We start from the raw sequence: 16978 nt of genomic DNA on the forward strand, positions 1-16978 counted from the left end.
GCATGCGTGTTGGGGATGCAATGTCCAAGGCACCTGTCAGAGTTTCTTCAGCATTTCTAAGATCACGAAACCTGTTTTTCTTTTATTTTTCTTATATTAAAGAAAAAGGAGGAAGAAGAAGAAGAAGAAAAAGACTGCGGGAAAAATGTGAACGAAGGTAACCGTACCTGGACATTGCAGCCCCGTGGCCGCTTTCGGCTCGAGGCCCGGTTGTTCCAGATCTTCTGGCATGAGCATCCTGTCCATCAGTTTGACCACCTCGTTTAGTCCTAGATGGTATGCAATGTCCCGCTGTGCTGTACCCTCTTTCACTTTGTGATCTGGGTGGCGAGCCGATTCGGAAGACCTCCAGAACCAGCTTCCAAACCCAAGTGTATTCGCATTGCAAAGCCGTGCGCAGTTGTCGAGCTGAGTCTCCGTCAGGTCTGGCGCTAATTGGTGGTAATGATACGTCCAGTGATGGCCGGCATACCGCAGGAAATTGATAGCGATTTGATCTCGAAAGATGGTCGCCGCCAGCGATTGCTCGGAGCCGCCCACGTTCAGTAAGGACAAGTACTTAAGGCATATGTCCAGCAGTTCATTATGAGCGCGTCGTGAAATAACAGACTGCTGCCAGTTTGTAGTCCTAGAGTTCGTCTTGGGGTTCTTTGACAAGTATTGCGCCTCCGTGCTATGGTCGAGGAGAAACTCCCTCGCTGTTTGGTGCACCAAGTATACGGTGCCACGTACTATGCGGATAAAGTGCCCACACAGCGCCTTGGCACGCTCTTCAAAATTGTGGACAACGTCGAGTTCTAGATCTTCAAACGTGGTCTGGGTGCGGTCTACCGCTATCGCAATGCTGAGCTCTGTCAATGTCAGGGGCCTCACCGCGCCCATGACGATATGTAGCAACCTCAGGGCTTGCACGGCGTCGGTGCTCTGTTCCAGAAGCCGTTCGTATATGCGAAAGATGTCTCCTCGGGCCTGAAGAATCTCCATGAGTTCCCGTTTCGACGCACCCTTTTTGGCTTCCAAAAGGTTGATGACGAGGGTAGTCCAGAGGAAAGTCCGGTCAGCGCCCTGGATCAGGCCCACTCGGACTTCCTCCAGGATGCCTCGTGGAAGCCCGCGACGGACGGCGTTCTCAATGTGATGGTCGATAACCAGCTCTACATCGCGACTGATGGCCTCAGGCTCGTCTTCTCCTCTTAATCTGATGGTCGGTAGAATGTCAAAGGCGTGCTTGATCTCATTGTCGGGTCGACTAGCAATGATCGTCTTCACGAAGGGAGGTCGTGTGAGACTGTCCCCCTCTTTTGTTTTATAGAAACGTACGAGGGACTGCAGAAGCTGACGCTGCGTGGTGGTCTCACATTCGTCCAGGGCGTCAAAAATCAGGATGACGTCTCGTGAGGCTGGATCGGTCACAGAAGCATCAAGCAGGCTCCAAAGCGAACTGAACTGTTGTAAAACATCCCTGCCATGGTCCAGAAATGAATGCGTGACGTGTTGCAGTAACCATGGCTGAGCGGTGTATAATTGATGCAGTATAGCCGACACTGCATGGACCGCGTTGTTCTGCTCATGGTTGTCCTCCTTGAAGAAGAAGTAACAGACAACTTCTGGCACCTGAATCCTGTTCTCTGCCCCATTCAGGTGGTCAATGAGATAAGAAATCAGGACGGACTTACCACATCCAGGATCAGCCGATATCCAGAGGAGGTCGGAAGCTTGCTTTTGTCCCCATTCCCGGTATTTCTCGTGGTGTAACAACCATTGACAGGTGCCAGGAACGGCTGGTGGGTATCGATCCTTGTGAGCCTCATAGTTCGATGTTCGTAGGAGTCTGTAGCAAGCAGCTTGCGCCTTCTTTTCTTCCTTGTCTCGAGCATCTCTCCTCTTTTTAGCTTGATCCAACTCGCGCTGGTTGATGCTTTCTGCTACATCGTCTTGAGACTCAAGAGCGGTTTGGATCGATTGAGAACTCTTGGTAAGTGAGCGATTGCCGTGGCCAGTTCGCTTTGGCCCATCACTTTCGAAAACAGTCTCTTTAATCTTGGCTTAGCATCAAGTGCCTAATCTAATAAACAAAGAGTGAAAAAGAAAATCACAACTTACTTGGACGGGATGCAGAGCCAGCCAAGTTCTGAAGATTTGTCCAAACACATCGATACCTAGGCTCGAGGATGGAGTCAAATCTGCACATCGAACGGTGGTTCCCTTTGATGCCGATACTGACTTCGTCTGGGAAACCAAGGACAGCAGAGTCTTCTTCGACTACCTGTTTCTTTGGTTAGTAACGTCACCGCGCAAAAGCCCCTCGGATGATTGTCGCCGTGCTTACTCGGCAGTTTAGGTAATCCATCTTGTCGGTCTCGTAGAAACTAATGATTTGCAAATTCTTGGCCCTATCGACAAAGGATTTGGAAATGCTTTGAAGTGACACGGAGTCCATCTTTAGGTCTTGAGATAGTTTCCTGTTGGTTTTGCTGCCAAAGGTTGCTACGCTTGCAATATTGCCGAGAACAGTGCTCCAGACCGCGAGAGACGATCCTCGGTGGGGAGTCCCGAAGAACACGATACCTCGAACCGAGTGAAGGAGACTCTGGTATCGATCTTTCTCGTGCGCTCTGATAATGGCCTGCAGAGAGCAAACAGTTAGTGAGTTTCATACCAAACATAGGGTCTGCTCAACCTTTTTAACCACAATACCCCCAAGGCTGTGGCATATGAAGATGATTGGGCGTCGAGCAACTTCATCAAGCCGTAATGGCAGCAGAGCTTCCAGTAGCTGCTCTGCAAAGGTGTCCACATCCGATACAGACTTGCCGAAGAACAGGGCGGAGTCGTACCCAAAAGACATGATTCGGGCCCGCGGCACTTGTTCCGGTAGGAAATCGCGAAGCCACATGACAGGTCTACCTTTCACGCTGGAGGTAGTGGACTGCCAAGTTGTTTCCCAGTGGCCATTGAGGCCATGTAGTGCTACAATGTCAACGGCGTCAGGGTCATTGTCATCTTGATCCTCCAGAATATGCAGCCCGAAGGTGTCGTTGTTCCTGGTGTCCTGTGTTACTGTGGTCCTAGGTGCTAGTACGAAATTAATGCTTAGGTCAGTTTCTTCGTCAGGTGTGATCGTTGTTGCGAGGGAGGTCGTACAAGAAGAGCCTCCTTCTTGAATGGCTGCAGGGATTTCCGGCCTCGGCGACTCGGCGCCGTTGGAAAGCCTCTTCCTCTTCCATGGCAGTAAGGGCATGTCGAAAGATAGGGATTTCCCAGCCAGAGCATGGACCCAAGCATCGATCAATCCAGCACGTAAGAGAGAGGTAGACTTGTGGGCGAGAAGTTTGAGGATGCGGAGAAATAGCCTCAGCCTGCTTTGAACCCTTGTCACGAAGAGTCTGTCACTGGTCCGTAGGTACAGCTGCCCCACTCACCAAAGTGTGTGCATGAGGGGGGCGATGCAGTGGCATTGCTAGGAAGTGCAGATGCTTACAAACAGGGCCAGCTGACCCATCAACGACGGCCAAAGTCCCAAAGCGGTCTTAGTCGCCCAATGTATCCCTTGCCTACGATCTTCCATTATAATCTGACCTGCAGGTTACGCGAAGTACCATCGGGCCGTCAGCTCTGCATCACGAACAAACTGTTCACAAGAGACAACGACCCCCGCTATACGAACATTAGCACAATCTATAAAGCATTAATAGCCTAACAAGTGTCTCGTAATTAGATCTCAAGCGTGTCTCGGCAGAGAGAAGTTTGTCTGACTTTGAGAGAATGGTCGGTGTTGCTTTGCTTCGAAGCCGAGAGCACACAAGTCAGAGACGTTAGGAACGCAAGGTGAGCGTTTGCTTCAGTGGAGCATCACCCAAGGGGGAACCCAAGGAAAGATACCTATGTAAACAACGTCTAACGCCCAGCGCCTCAACTTTGTTCATTGACCTGTCCGCTCTATAATCTAACCACCCTTCTTTTACCATAACCAAAAACAAATACAAAATGCCTATACGATCCCGCGTACGAACAGTCAGAATATGACGAAAATGCAAGAATAGCAGACCAAACGCCTCCCTATCCCCCCCCCCTCTCATTTCAGAAGACCGCTTTCTAGGACTTCTTAGTCTTCAGAGTTAATTGAGGCGGATATCTCAACTGAACGCCAGCTCAAAACCCTCAGACTTATTGCCGAGTCGGAAGTGGTGTGTAGTTTATGCCGGTGTCCTTTTAGGCTTCTTCGACGAAGTAGTCTTCTTGATCGCTTTAGAAGATGTGGAGACCTTAGTGGTTGAAGTCGCTTTAGTAGATGTGGAGACCTTGGTGGATGAAGTTGCTTTGGTTGACGAGGCGGCGCTGGTGGACGAAGGCGATGTGGTAGACGGGGCTGCGCTGGTGGACGAAGATGTCTGGGAAGACGAACATCCGCTGCCGCTGGTATTGCCGCGGGCGTCGAGTTTGCATGCCTCGGCCTCGTCTGCTGCAGGCACTGGCTCACTAGCCAGCCAACCCTTCCAGCCAGGCCAGGACTTGAAGTCCACAACCACATCCTTGTTCTTCATTGAGTCTTTGTCGGCGTAAGGGGCACATTCAACAATTGTGATCTCCAGCGGATTCGCTGTCCCACACATTGCTTCAGGGACTTTGAGCTGGATGCCATTGTCCCAGTCCGAAAGCCTCAAAGACGTTGCCATGTCCGCCCCAACGTCCTGAAAATACTCCTGGATATACTTCCCTTGTTTCTTCCCCTCATAATTGGTCCAATCCCACTGGATGTTTTTGCCTGCTCTGTTTTTCGCCGGGTACTTAACTTTTTCCGCCGCAGCGACTTTGCTTTCGTCGGCTGCAAATAAACATACGCTTTGAAAATCGTGTCAGCAACGCACGCGCTGCAATGCAATCTCCACCTGGGCCAGGAGAGCAAATATATTTATCCATGGAGGTGACTCACACTTCACCCGACCATGCGCCCAGCTTTTCCGACAAGTATACGCCAGGACCAAGTTGGTTGGTTTTCTGTGAGTTTCCCAAATATAACATTGTGCCGGCTTTTTGCATCTGCTCAGCCTTTGCCTAAATTCCACAAGCAAATTAGGGCGATTCAACAACAACGAGTATGTATCAATGCTGCTGGCACCATCTATGTACATACTTGGGTCGTTGCATGCCATCCAAAGTAAAATGGAGCCCGCTGTTCCAACCTTATCACACTCGGCTGAACGCTTCCAGCAAGAGCCAAAGCGATGGCCAGAATGTTCGTAAGTGTGGCGTGCATTGTAGGAAGAGGCAGTTGAGAATGGTAAAAAAGATAAAGTACAATTGCGGTTTAGTGTATGTTGGTAACTTCTTAGTCGATGTAGAATTCTGGTTGATTGCTTTCTAGGAACGAGAGAAAGACATGTAGCACAACCCTTCTTATAGCCAGTCCGGACGATGGTTTGAGCAGTAAACCTGCATAACATATTTTTCTCCCTTGGGCAAGTATTGCACCGATACAGACAAAGGACAGTGGGTCGGCCTCGCAATGTGATTGTGCTTACTCACATAACCTGCTTTGAAACACGCAGGTAGGAAGCAGTATACAGCACGAGGCTCAGGCAGGCCGTCCAGTTTGGTCAGTGATTAAAATAAGACGTGGAGCTTTTTTGTTTCATAGATCACAACGCACAAGATAAGCTTTGAAGCTTAAATCATACCATGGGATCAATCATCTCATCAAATACTGCACCAAAGCCCAGTGGCGGCACGTCTCAAGACCCGGTTGGGCCGCGGAAACTCCTGTTTAAGAAGTGGAGCATAATGATTATGTGAGTAACCGACCAGATGTTGGAATAAGCCATGTAGTCAGATGTATTCCCATTTCCACCCACCATGCTTGAAGCATCCCGTGGGGGCACTGGGACAGGCCAGTATCAGTCAGAATCCTACAGTGTGTTAGTTGTGCTATTCGCGAGTTGCCAAGAAGGGTCGGAAACACCGTTCGCACCGGTTGGTCGCCCAGCTGCCCGCCTGCCAATAATAGGTATTCGGTGGGACCTTTGCTGAGTTTGCTCCACGGTGACATTGCCAAGTAGATGAGGGTGTATGACCGCGTTCAGCTCCAATGCTGTCTGCAGCCCCTGAAGCTGCTGTAGTCGCTCGTTTGTAAAATTAAGTCTGGCGTAAGCGTAAGAAATCCAGTAACGGCCAAGACTCTGGAGGCAGCGTCGTCTCATGTGTCTGCGGCGTCATTAACTAAGACCAAATGAGGAATTGATGTTACCCATTTTGTGGCACAGTCAAGGTGTCACAGCCCCGCTTGCCCTGCTGAAATTGTATATAAAGAACATTTGCCCGTCCTCACACCACACATGCATTATCTTTTCCTGCGTAAGATTATCTTTGTTCTCATCCTTCCAATCGATTCTCGTTTTTTATCACCTTATTCAACCAAAATGGCGACAGAACAGAAGCTGGAGCAGGCCGGAAACGGCGAGACTGTTGCATCCGTGCTGTGCACCAAATACAACTGGACACCAGACGACCGTGCCAACTGGAGATCTATTGCTTTCCGCGAGGATGGCGTCGGATGTGTAAGTTTCGCCGCAGCAGACACAGCTCTTCCCAATGCTAACAGAAAGAAAAAAAAAACTAACCATGTCCAGTTGAAACTTCTGTCTGACGGACCCGGCACACTCTTGGTTTGCGAGTTCGACTGGGAGTTCAATGAGGATTATAACGGCCCAGGCACAGCAGAGAAGAAAGTTGACACCCGGCAAGAGGATCTCGAGGACAGTCTGCGGACACGCCAAATTGCCGAGTTTGCGATAGACATCAAGTTCCGCAACAGTCAGCCAAGGGAGGAGTTTGGGTTTGGGTCGATAGATATCGAAGCAGCCAACTCACGTCGCCTAAAAGAAACGGCATATGAGCAGGAGACTTTCTTTGTCCGCCTGGAGGTCGGTAACTTTCCGGCTCAACATGATACCAACCCCCCCGATAGCGAGGCGTACGGGAAGACGAGATGGGCCCAACGGTTATCGTTTCAAAACAAATCGCCAATCCCACCACGGGATAGATGGCGCGACAGTTTCCAGGGCATGCTGGAGGCAATGAACTGGGAGATCGAGACGAATTGGTTCAGTCACAAGTTGCGTGGAGATTAAACCATTGAACCGTCTCTCACCAGTTTCAACAGGGGTAGAGCGGATCAGGCACTTACAGATTGCGTACAATTAAGCACATGACACACGATAAATCAGGGTACAGAGGGGATAGTCAAGAAGAGACGCTTTACATTTGTGTCGCAATTTCTATAAAGTTCAAATTCCCAGATGTAACAGCTGATCAGAACGCCGATGCTATCTCTATAAAAAAATCTTTTGCCGTGATATGCGCTCTAAGTATACAAGACGCCATGCTGCCCCTCCTCCTCCTCCTCCTCCACTTCCCACTCCATGTGTCGCTTTTGGTGCTCATTATCATCCAACCAATTGAGTTTTCCCTATAGTCTTGTCTCCCATCCCACAAACATGCTCGACAGAAAGGAGCCCGTCTTCCGTCCGTTATCATACCGTGAGAAGAGTTCAATCGGCTGTAGCTTCACCCTCCGCCATCGTCCTCCCCCTCTCGCCGACGACCACGGCCTCCCCTCCGTCTTCCACCTCTGTCATCTTGAGCGCATCCTGCACGTCATCCACAAAGTGATCCTCCCCGCCCACCAGCTCTACAATCCCGCTGCGTACCATGAGCGCCCACACTTTGCTATCGCGCCCTGGGCACCGGCTAAAGAAGACACGCACACCGCGCTCCCGATATGTACGCAGGATCTCCTCGAGAACCATCGTCCCGGAGCCGTCAAGCGATGTAACGCCGTGGATGTCGAAGATGACGTTCTTGTTGGAGTCCTCGTGCCGCAGTCGGGGCAGCGCAGGATGCGCCTTGCCTGTCCCATACATCTCCAGACGCCTGAGCCGTGTCTTCAGCTCGCCCGTGTTGGCAAAGGTCAACGGCTCTGGGATCTTGACAATCAGACAGCCCTCGATAAACTCGAGGCGCTCCGGGTTGGTCTCTGCATTCTCGAAACGCTGCGTACCAGGGATGCGGCCCAGGATCTGAATGCGCGGTCGTGTTGCATGACGGATCACCTGCAGCAGAGAGAGGCCGATGCCCACCGCAATTCCCAGGTTGAGGGAGTAAAAGATTGTCGTCACAACGATCACCAGCATGAGCGTGAGCTCTGGCCACGCACCAATGCGCAGGAAGAAGGCCACATCGTGAGGCGCCTCCTCAACCAGGGACCAGGCCACAACTGTGATGAGGGAAGACAAGACCGGTTTCTGTGTTCATCAGTGGCCAGATCCTTTACTACTTTTGTCTTGTCAAGGGGAAAAGAAGAAGAACTAATGACGGAAATTACAACGCACCGGCAGATAGTAAAAGTACGGCAGGATAAAGAAGATGGTGATGACGGTCAGGCCGCTCAGGAACAACGAGCTCAAGGGGGTCTTCCCGCCCGTCTGCTTATTGACCTTGCTCCGCCCATAGCCTCCAAAGGCGGGCATGCTCATGAAGCAGGAGCCGATGAGGTTCGCGGTGCCCAGCGCCACGAGCTCCCGGTTGGGGCTCAGCTGAATGCCGGGGAGATCCTTGCTGGGGCCCAGGCTCTTGGCGGCTACAGACGACTCAAAAAAGCCAAGCAGGGCGATCAGGAACGAGGTGCCCATGGCGTCCCGGATATGGGTCATTTGGGACAGCTGAAAGGGCCAGCGGAAGGTGAAGACGTGGCCAGAAGCCGCCTTGATATCACCCATGATGGCAACCCCGTGCTTCTCCCACTCCAGGAAATAGCACAGTACCGCGGACAGGACAACGACCACGAGCCGGTCAGGGATGTAGGCAACACCGGGATAGCGAGGCTGAAGTCGACGTTTCATCTCCCTGCACGTCATGACGATGGCAAAGCTGGCCGCAGCGATGGCGGCGGTCAGCACATGGACGTCGCCGAGGTGGCTGAAGATGAAGCTCAATTTGTCGACTGCGCTGCCGTGGCCGACGTGATCAGCAGCGAGGCTGGCCAGGCCTAGCTCGGGTAGGAGCTGCTCGACGAAGATGACAAAGCCGATGGCGGAAATGAAGCCGCGCAGGAAGGGCTTGGACAGGACGCTGTCGAGGAAGCCGAGGCGGAAGAGCCCTGACAAAAGGATAGTAGCGCCAGCCGTGCCGGCAATCACACCGCAGATTTTGGCGTGCATGATGGCGTCGTCGTCTGCGCCACGTCCCCTGTCCACGCTGCCCTTGACGACGCTGCCGACGAGTAGCGACCCGGGAGCCTCAGGGCCGAGGATCATCTGGGGGGCGCTGCCGAGAAGAGCGTAGCAGAAGGGGTTGAAGACGAAGGCGTAGAGGCCATTGATGGCGGGCACGTGGGCGAGATTATCGGCGAGGGAGAGGGCCATGGGCAAATACATGCCGGCGATGGTCAGGGCAGCAATGAAGTCGCCCTTGAGGAAGGAAAACTTGTACTCGCGCATCCAGATGAGGCACGGCAGATAATAGGAGAGGTACCTAGAGTTGGACGGTCGCTGGTCAGACCTCTTGTCTCTTTTTCTTCCCCTTTTTTCTTCTGTTTCTCTCTCTTTCTCTTCTTTCTCTGCGCTTCTCTCCTCGCTTTACCCTTTTATAGCCAGAACGGTATCCTGAAAAGACGTAGGAGAGTGGATGATGAAAAGGGCGGCAGAAACACACATGTACGGGCTGTCCTTGACACCGTGCCTCTCGGCCAGCTCACCAGACCGGCTCATGGTCTTGCTTTTGATCCTCCTCGCCCAACGTCTCCTCCAATCAGATGCGCCCTTTGCGGAAACATAAGCGACGACGCTGTCGATGATGGGGAGGGAGCTCTCGGAGGAGGCACCTGGGGAGGCAGCGCGAGAAATGTCTTGCGAGGCATTGTTGGAGCGGATATTGCTGGTGGAGGGGCTGGCTGGCCGCGGGGAGAAGGTGCCGTGATCGCAAGGCCCTTCGTGTGCGTGGTCGCGGTAAAAGGTGTCACCAAGCAGGGCGGTGGTCTCTGAAGGAAGCCTGTCGTGGTTTGAAGGTGAAGAAGGGCCAGACGTGGTATGGGTGGGGGCGCGCTGGGCGGAGGGCGGCGCTGCGACAGACGAGGAAGACGACGACGACGACGACGACGAGCCTGTGTAGCTCTGGCGTAGGCCACTCGGGGTTGAAGGGACGTGGGAGTTGGAGGAGGAGCCGTTGGGGGGCGTAGAGGCCATGTTGGTGATGTCAACCTGTGTCACGGTCGAGGTTGGCCCATATCAACCTGGCAAGAGTCGCCAGGTGTTGATATTATGTTTGGGAGAAGGGAAACAGCAGCCATCCATGAACAGTCATTGTTTACTAGGGAGAGAGTCAGAGAGTCTGCTTGGAATCGTGGTTGCCGCGATTGGGCCGGTGGCCGGGCCGGGGGGGGGGCACGCTTGAAAATTTAGTGGAGACTGCCTGGATGTCGCTAGTAACCCCACCTCCCCGGTTATTTACTACTACTATGTATCGTGTATCTTGTACTATGGTAGTGCTGTACTATGGTAAGTAGAAGGATCGTACCAAGCCTGCTAGCCCCCGACCTCCAGGCACTCGGGCCCAACACCACCCTTCTGTAACCCCTGCCAAGCAAACCGCCCTGGCTGTGTGGTGTGTGCTGCAGGTCAACCTCAAGGGTGTCCATACCCTCTCTCCGCTGAGGGCCAAACGATAAATGGAAAACAAATGCTACATCTCAAGTTACTTGTTGATTAAGCATTCAGATGTGTGTACTGTATACAGCATGGGTTACAACTTCTCTGAGGAAGTATCATACCAGAGTGTACTACTGTATGGAGACATTGCTTTGTATCACTTGGTACCCAGTACAAGCAGCTATGTTGACATCCTTGTCTTGTTCAGTTTTATATATATGCTTAATCTTGACAATGCATGTTCTGAGTCCGAGTATCCTTGCACTCTCATCCTATCCTCACAGAAAGTGCCTGCCTCCCTTCAATTTTGCTTGATGAAATGGGTACCGAGGCCATCAGCCCACAAGCCCTAACCCTCTACAGCATCTATCTCACTGCTTATGTGCAATCTTCTTGAGGCTAATGTTCTTTAAATCACCCAACTCTTCAACACTCTCGGCTGCCGACGCGTCCTCTCTCCACTTCCTGCAGCAGATCTATCTCCCTTAGCAGGATTTAGTGGTAATTGATCAATGACCAGTGCGCAGGAAAAGGGGCCTGTCCTTGTGACGGGTGGTTCTGGCTTCGTCGCCCTCGAGCTTCTGTCGCAGCTGCTGTCCAGGGGCTACACCGTCCACGCGACCGTACGAAGCCTCCAGAATCACGCCAAGGTCCAGCCTCTTCGCGACCTGCGGGATGCCCACGGCGAAGGACAGCTGCTGCTCTTCGAGGCCGACCTGCTCCAGCCAGACTCCTTCCGTCCCGCCATGCAGGGCTGCCACGTCGTCTACCACGTTGCCTCGCCCTTCAAGATGGCCGAGAAGATCAACGATGGGCAGAAGGAGATGATCGAGCCTGCCCTCCATGGCACTAGGAATGTCCTCAAGACAGTGCAAGAGACGCCTACCGTCACCAGGGTCGTCCTGACCTCCTCGATTGGGGCCATTGCGGGTGACTACCGAGATGTACCCGACAAGATGGACGACCAGGTGCTCAGCGAGAGGTACTTCAACGAGACCAGCTCCGCCAAACACAATCCCTACCATCAATCCAAGGTCCTAGCCGAGAAGGAGGCCTGGAGGCTGTTCGAAGCCCAGGAACACCGGCGGTGGGACCTCGTCGCCCTCTGCGTCGGCCTGGTGCTTGGACCGACCAGGACATCCGCCTCCGAGTCCGGCAGCCTCTTCCTCATGGGTGAACTCCTGGCAGGCTGGATGTTCTACGGGGTGCCTGACCTGTGTTTTCTGCCCGTCGATATCCGCGATGTTGCTACCGCCCATATCAAGGCAGCCGAGGTGGACGATGCAGCGGGTCGCTATCTCATCAGCCCGCCCCAGTCGACCTCCTTTTTGACCATCTCGAAGCATTTCAAGAAGCTGAGGAACGGCTCGATCTGGCTGCCCGCCCACCAGATCCCTTCAGTCGTCACCAGGATCGTCGGGCCGCTGTTCGGGCTAACCCAGCTATGGATGTCTCGCAATCTCGGGATACATCTCAGAGCCGACAATAGTAGAAGCGTCAGCGAGCTGGGCATGACCTATCGGTCACTTGAACAGACCCTTAACGACCATTACACATCGTGGGAGGAGAATAGAAAGCGTGGGAGCCCATAACCTCTGGACGGTGGGCTCCCTGGAGATGTGACATGGTTTGGTCAGCTTGGCTAATGCTCTGGGCACTTCTATCGTCCTTGTCCACTGTAGTAGAATGAATTATTAACATAACCAAACATAAAATGGGTGTTAGTTTGTTATCGCCCGCGAATTAGAGCGTTGGACTTACCCCAATTGATTGTTTATTCATTATTTCAAGCAATGTCGTCTACGCATTTTTCCAGTGCAAGTAAAAGCATTTCTTTTCTATGATGCGACCATATTTTTAATTAGTAAATCCCGTGCCGACGAACCGAAGTGGCGGTGATAACGTTCCATTTTTCTTCAAGAGGAAAATCATTGTGCTCCGATTATCGCAAGCTTGGGTCCGGCGTTACAATTCGCCGCCTAGAAAGCAGTCCAATCAGTAAACCGGTTCGGTTCCGAATAGACTGTAAAGAAGAAGAGAAAATATCAGAAAATGAAGACAAGCAGAAAAAATAAGTAGAAACAGGAGAGTGGAGGCTCTTTATTTCTTGTATATTCCCTCTTCTTACTCGGCCTACCACTGCTACGTCCGTCACACCGCAATTTCTTGTGGAGAGCAGAGTCATTGATATAATTGAGAGAGAGTACGTAGGGCCAAAGACGAAGTACGGTGGTATTTTGCAAAATGCTTTCCTTTGAGGACAATCAAAGTCGTGCAGAGTCCAAGGTAGCACAATACTGCGCCGAAAATGCCCCTCTTTCGCCTGTAACATTACTAATAGCTAGTTGACCATAGTGATAAGCCAGTTGCAGGGACTTCGAGACTTATACAACCAGCTCATAATCACAATGGCATGATCAAATCTGAGCGTAAGTCAAACGTCAAATATTAGATGTCCTGCTAAATGGGGATTAGACAAACTGCAATGAGCCACCCCGCTGCTAGAGGAGGCTCCTCTCAACGCTTTTCGTCCCAGCACAGTACTTACAGTATGGGCAGCTTGCAGTCAGCATCCGGAAGGGGTCCACAGCGCGCTCGGATTTTATCACCGGCCAGGGGTTCCACACACAACGGCTTTAATCTTTTCTGTTTCTTTCTTCTTTTTTCTATTCCCTCTTTTCTTATCACTTTTTGATCCCCTTCCTAGTTTATCTGGCAGCAGGCCAAATACCTTAAAGCGGCCAGGAGAAATTCGCGTACCACGCACACACTGACTGATTCGCCACAGATGAATTGGTTTCCCGATTACTACTCGTTGGGACAATTCGCTCAGCACACTGTGTCGTCCCTGAGGGACACCGCTGCCGTTCAACATGGCCAAACCCGAGCCCGTGTTGCACGACCAGACCAACATTCTCCCCACTGGTCGTCTCATTGTCGTCTTTTGCGCCTTGGCCTCGGCACTCTTGATCACCTTCATCGACCAGCAATCGATCGGCGTTGTCCTGCCCACAATCGGCCGTGATCTGAATAGTTCATCCACGATAACATGGGCCGGCACATCTTCCTTGATCGCCAATACCGCATTCCAAGTGCTGTATGGCAGGCTCTCCGACATCTTTGGACGCAAGGTCATTTTGATCTCAAGTCTCGGCCTGTTGGGACTTGGCGATTTGCTCTGCTCGTTCGCAAGGACGGGTCCTCAGCTATTTGCCTTCAGGGCCATCAGTGGCGTTGCCTCGGGGGGCAACATGGCACTGGCCATGATGGTCGTCTCAGACGTAACGACTCTCAAGCAGAGGGGCAAATTCATGGGCATTCTCGGCGCATGCGTCGGGATGGGCAACGCCATTGGGCCCTTCATCTCTTCCTCGTTTGCTGAACGAGTTACCTGGAGGGCTTTGTTTTGGCTTCTCTGTCCCTTGGCCGTCTGTTCAGGGCTGATTCTCTATGTTCTGCTGCCGCCGCAGACCATCCCGCCCGAGCCGTTGAGGACGAAGCTGGCCAAGATTGACTACCTGGGCATCTTTTTCAGCTCCGTTGGCACCATCCTCCTCCTTATCCCTATCTCTGGCATAGGTACCCAATTTGCGGCGAACTCGCCAATGGTGATCGCCATGCTGACCATCGGCTCTTGCTTCCTCGTCCTATTTGGCTTGAACGAATGGAAGGTGGCTAAACTCCCCATGTTCCCCTGTAAGTTAGTTCCGCCATCTCTAGAGATCACAGTCTTCGAGAGCCTCGTTGTATGCAAGGAGACTAAAATAACTTTTACTCATCTGTAGTCCGCCTATTCAAGAAGCCTGCACTGGCCGCCATGATGGTGCAAAACTTTCTGATGTGAGTTGAGACGCCGTTTCATCATATAAGTGAATTGAACATTGTCTCTCGTCGGACCACTGTCCTCTTCCTATCAGGACCTCGTCGGTCCGGCCTGAGCTTTCGATGACTCTGCTCTGCCCAGACTCGCCATGCAAGTAGGTAAGAGAGGCCCATGATGAGAATAGTCGCTAACGCTATAGGTTGACTGTCAGTGGACTGAGCTATTATAGCATTTTATACTACCTCCCGCTATTTTACCAGATTGTTCGACAGATGACGGTGATACAATCTGCCCTGATGATCCTCCCTGTTGTGCTGCCACAGTCGGTGGCATCGATCGCTTCCGGCCAGTACATGTCCCGGCTCAACAGATACGGCGAGGTGATCTGGATGGGGTTTTCACTCTGGGTCACCGCGACCATTGTTGAGAGCAGGTTTTCAAGGACGTTTCCGCTGGCTGGGATGATCGTGACCTTGATTATCCAGGGGATGGGGGTTGGATTTACTTTCCAGCCTACACTTGTCGCCGCCCAGGCGCATTCGGCAAAGGCCGATCGAGCTGTTGTCATCAGCTCCCGGAACTTCCTCCGGTCTCTGGGTGGTGCCTGCGGCCTAGCTGTTGCCTCAGCTCTGTACTCAAATACTGTGATCGGCAAGCTGCCGTCTCCGCCGCTTATACCAGAGACGGTAGCCAACCAAATCAAGTCGTCCGTTTTCTCGGTTCCCGACCTCTCAGGTCTTTCTGCGACCCAAAAGGGCATGATTCTGGACACCTACACCCTGGCATCAAGATCAGTCTTCTACTTCTGGGTTGGATGCATCAGCTGTTGCTGGCTGCTGATGTTCTTCATCAAAGACAAAGGACTGCAGAGGAAGGAGGAGAAACAGGGGTCGGAAGGAGTGGTTGAGGCCGGGGGGCGAGGACGTGATGAGGAAGGGGGTTCGGCGCCTGGATCTGGCGAAGAAGAGGACACAGCGAATGAGGTGGACGAGATGCCTCGTCGGGATGCTGAGAAGGAATAATACCGATAGGTGAGGGTGTGGGAGGATTAGTCATTCGAAGCCTTGATGGCAGAGAGGAAGCATTTAGGGACCAAATTCCAAGAGAACATTTGTTCATTGCTGCATGCTTCATGTCATGAAATTCAAAAGCCATGTGCTACTGCTAAATTCCCAAGGCTCCAGTGCCTTTCCTGGAAAACAAAAACCAAGAAAAACCAAGGAAAAAAAAGAACAAAAAAGAATACAAGAAAAAGAGAGAGGGAAAAAAAGAAAAAGAAAAAAAACTTTTCCACAACCCCCCCCCCCCGCCCCCGCCCCCCCAAAAAAACCCAGAAAAAAACCCGAAAACGAAAACCCCCAAAAAAACAAGAGAAGAAAAACAGAACCCCCCGAAAAAAAACCCCAAAACGAAAAAAGAAAAAAAAAAAAAAAAGGGTCTCATCCGGCCGAGAATCCGGGAGATTGCTATTCGCCCAGTGGACAATTCGGCGGCGAGCAAGGTAGCAGGCCAGCTTCATGTTGTATGCGTGCTTGGCAGTCATGTTGAACTCGTCGTGCAACATGATCACCTTCGCACGGAACTCCGTTTTGGGAATGTCGCTATTCCACACAACCGTCTGACGGTTGGCTTCCATATCACGAGCGCTGATATGCTGGTAGCGAATATCCCTGTATCGAAAGTTGACAGCATGTCCATTTACGCCACCTTCCATGGTCACGTAGACAGGATTCTAGGCTTGCCGAACTTGGTCATCTTGACCAGGATCCTGGCCATCGGCGAACCGCTCTTGGTGCGGTTGTCCCTGTATGAACTGAGTTGTCGTGATATGAGCGAGATCTTGAGCGATATATCCGATATGAATCGCGACGTCATCCATTCCAGCCTTCATCGACTTGGGGCTCGGCGGGCAGTAGATGTCCTTTGATGTCCAAGATCTAAAGACCATTTGTTTAAATTTGGTCAACTCCTCTGGAGTGATTGCCGAGCCCGAAGTGCGTTGGGACATCAGCAAACCGTTCTTGATGCGGCTGACCTTGGATAAATTGGGTGGTGGTGGTGTGGGCAAGGTCTTGGGCTATGTAGCCAATATGAATGGAGACATCATCCATGCCGGGCTTGATGTGCTTGGCGGAAGGTGCACAATAGATCTCATCCGACACCCAATCTCTGAAGATCATTTCCTTGAATTCGGTCAACTCCTCTGGAGTGATGACCTCTCCGGGAGTGTGTTGGGCCTTGGCGTACTGAAGAAGGTCGCTGAGCTAAGCCAATTGGGCATCAGGAAAAGGAACCTGCCCGTCACCAGCCTCTCCCGCGACGACTTGGGCGGAATCATCTATGTAGATAGGAGGGGTAGGGAGAGGTTGGAGGCGCTGGTCTCAGCGACTCTACGGCGCTTCGCGGCTGGAGGCATGTTGGGAGTGGTAGGAAGATCTCTAAGCACACAATCAGC

The 16978-nt window shown here is 52.0% G+C and overlaps 7 protein-coding genes across 7 annotated transcripts; 3 read left to right on the top strand and 4 right to left on the bottom strand.

The window, feature by feature from the left end:
- Window positions 1-354: 354 nt before the first annotated feature.
- Window positions 355-1824, bottom strand: M406DRAFT_219564 (uncharacterized protein; the record flags this gene model as incomplete). Its single annotated transcript, XM_040915547.1, has 2 exons — window positions 355-849; window positions 913-1824. Coding segments are annotated over 2 exons (1407 nt in total), but the record flags the coding sequence as incomplete, so codon positions are not given.
- Window positions 1825-2173: 349 nt separating this feature from the next.
- On the bottom strand, window positions 2174-2983 carry M406DRAFT_233005 (uncharacterized protein; the record flags this gene model as incomplete). Its single annotated transcript, XM_040915929.1, has 3 exons — window positions 2174-2266; window positions 2330-2590; window positions 2681-2983. Coding segments are annotated over 3 exons (657 nt in total), but the record flags the coding sequence as incomplete, so codon positions are not given.
- Window positions 2984-4196: 1213 nt separating this feature from the next.
- M406DRAFT_76140 (uncharacterized protein) lies at window positions 4197-5257 on the bottom strand (the record flags this gene model as incomplete). The annotated part of the gene is made up of 3 exons (XM_040925934.1): window positions 4197-4842; window positions 4934-5055; window positions 5135-5257. The coding sequence occupies 3 exons, from the start codon at window positions 5255-5257 to the stop codon at window positions 4197-4199; spliced, it is 891 nt and encodes a 296-aa protein (XP_040777645.1).
- A 1103-nt stretch (window positions 5258-6360) lies between these two features.
- M406DRAFT_355329 (uncharacterized protein) lies at window positions 6361-7286 on the top strand. Its single transcript, XM_040923139.1, has 2 exons — window positions 6361-6554; window positions 6627-7286. The coding sequence occupies exons 1-2, from the start codon at window positions 6417-6419 to the stop codon at window positions 7125-7127; spliced, it is 639 nt and encodes a 212-aa protein (XP_040777646.1). The 5' UTR covers window positions 6361-6416; the 3' UTR covers window positions 7128-7286.
- On the bottom strand, window positions 7263-10295 carry M406DRAFT_345114 (uncharacterized protein). The gene is made up of 4 exons (XM_040922037.1): window positions 9709-10295; window positions 8388-9528; window positions 7608-8300; window positions 7263-7426 (listed from the first exon to the last, which is right to left on the bottom strand). Exons 1-4 carry the CDS (start codon window positions 10236-10238, stop codon window positions 7361-7363), a joined length of 2430 nt encoding a protein of 809 aa, XP_040777647.1. The 5' UTR covers window positions 10239-10295; the 3' UTR covers window positions 7263-7360.
- A 917-nt stretch (window positions 10296-11212) lies between these two features.
- M406DRAFT_327813 (putative cinnamoyl-CoA reductase) lies at window positions 11213-12292 on the top strand (the record flags this gene model as incomplete). The annotated part of the gene is made up of 1 exon (XM_040920257.1): window positions 11213-12292. The coding sequence occupies one exon, from the start codon at window positions 11213-11215 to the stop codon at window positions 12290-12292; it is 1080 nt and encodes a 359-aa protein (XP_040777648.1).
- Window positions 12293-13573: 1281 nt separating this feature from the next.
- Window positions 13574-15545, top strand: M406DRAFT_327814 (MFS general substrate transporter; the record flags this gene model as incomplete). The annotated part of the gene is made up of 4 exons (XM_040920258.1): window positions 13574-14396; window positions 14486-14540; window positions 14618-14677; window positions 14753-15545. The coding sequence occupies 4 exons, from the start codon at window positions 13574-13576 to the stop codon at window positions 15543-15545; spliced, it is 1731 nt and encodes a 576-aa protein (XP_040777649.1).
- Window positions 15546-16978: the final 1433 nt, after the last annotated feature.

This window comes from Cryphonectria parasitica (genome assembly GCF_011745365.1).
Source record: "Cryphonectria parasitica EP155 unplaced genomic scaffold M406scaffold_3, whole genome shotgun sequence".
Classification (NCBI taxonomy): domain Eukaryota; kingdom Fungi; phylum Ascomycota; class Sordariomycetes; order Diaporthales; family Cryphonectriaceae; genus Cryphonectria; species Cryphonectria parasitica.

Bases quoted from the DNA above. Each gene is read 5' to 3' on its own strand.
- M406DRAFT_355329 (XM_040923139.1), top strand. From the start codon at position 6,417: ATGGCGACAGAACAGAAGCTGGAGCAGGCCGGAAACGGCGAGACTGTT. The intron at 6,555-6,626 runs GTAAGTTTCGCC...AACCATGTCCAG, and splicing joins GCGAGGATGGCGTCGGATGT to TTGAAACTTCTGTCTGACGG.
- M406DRAFT_345114 (XM_040922037.1), bottom strand. From the start codon at position 10,238: ATGGCCTCTACGCCCCCCAACGGCTCCTCCTCCAACTCCCACGTCCCT. The intron at 8,301-8,387 runs GTGCGTTGTAAT...TGATGAACACAG, and splicing joins CGTACTTTTACTATCTGCCG to AAACCGGTCTTGTCTTCCCT. The intron at 7,427-7,607 runs GCCGTGGTCGTC...GAGCACCAAAAG, and splicing joins AGGTGGAAGACGGAGGGGAG to CGACACATGGAGTGGGAAGT.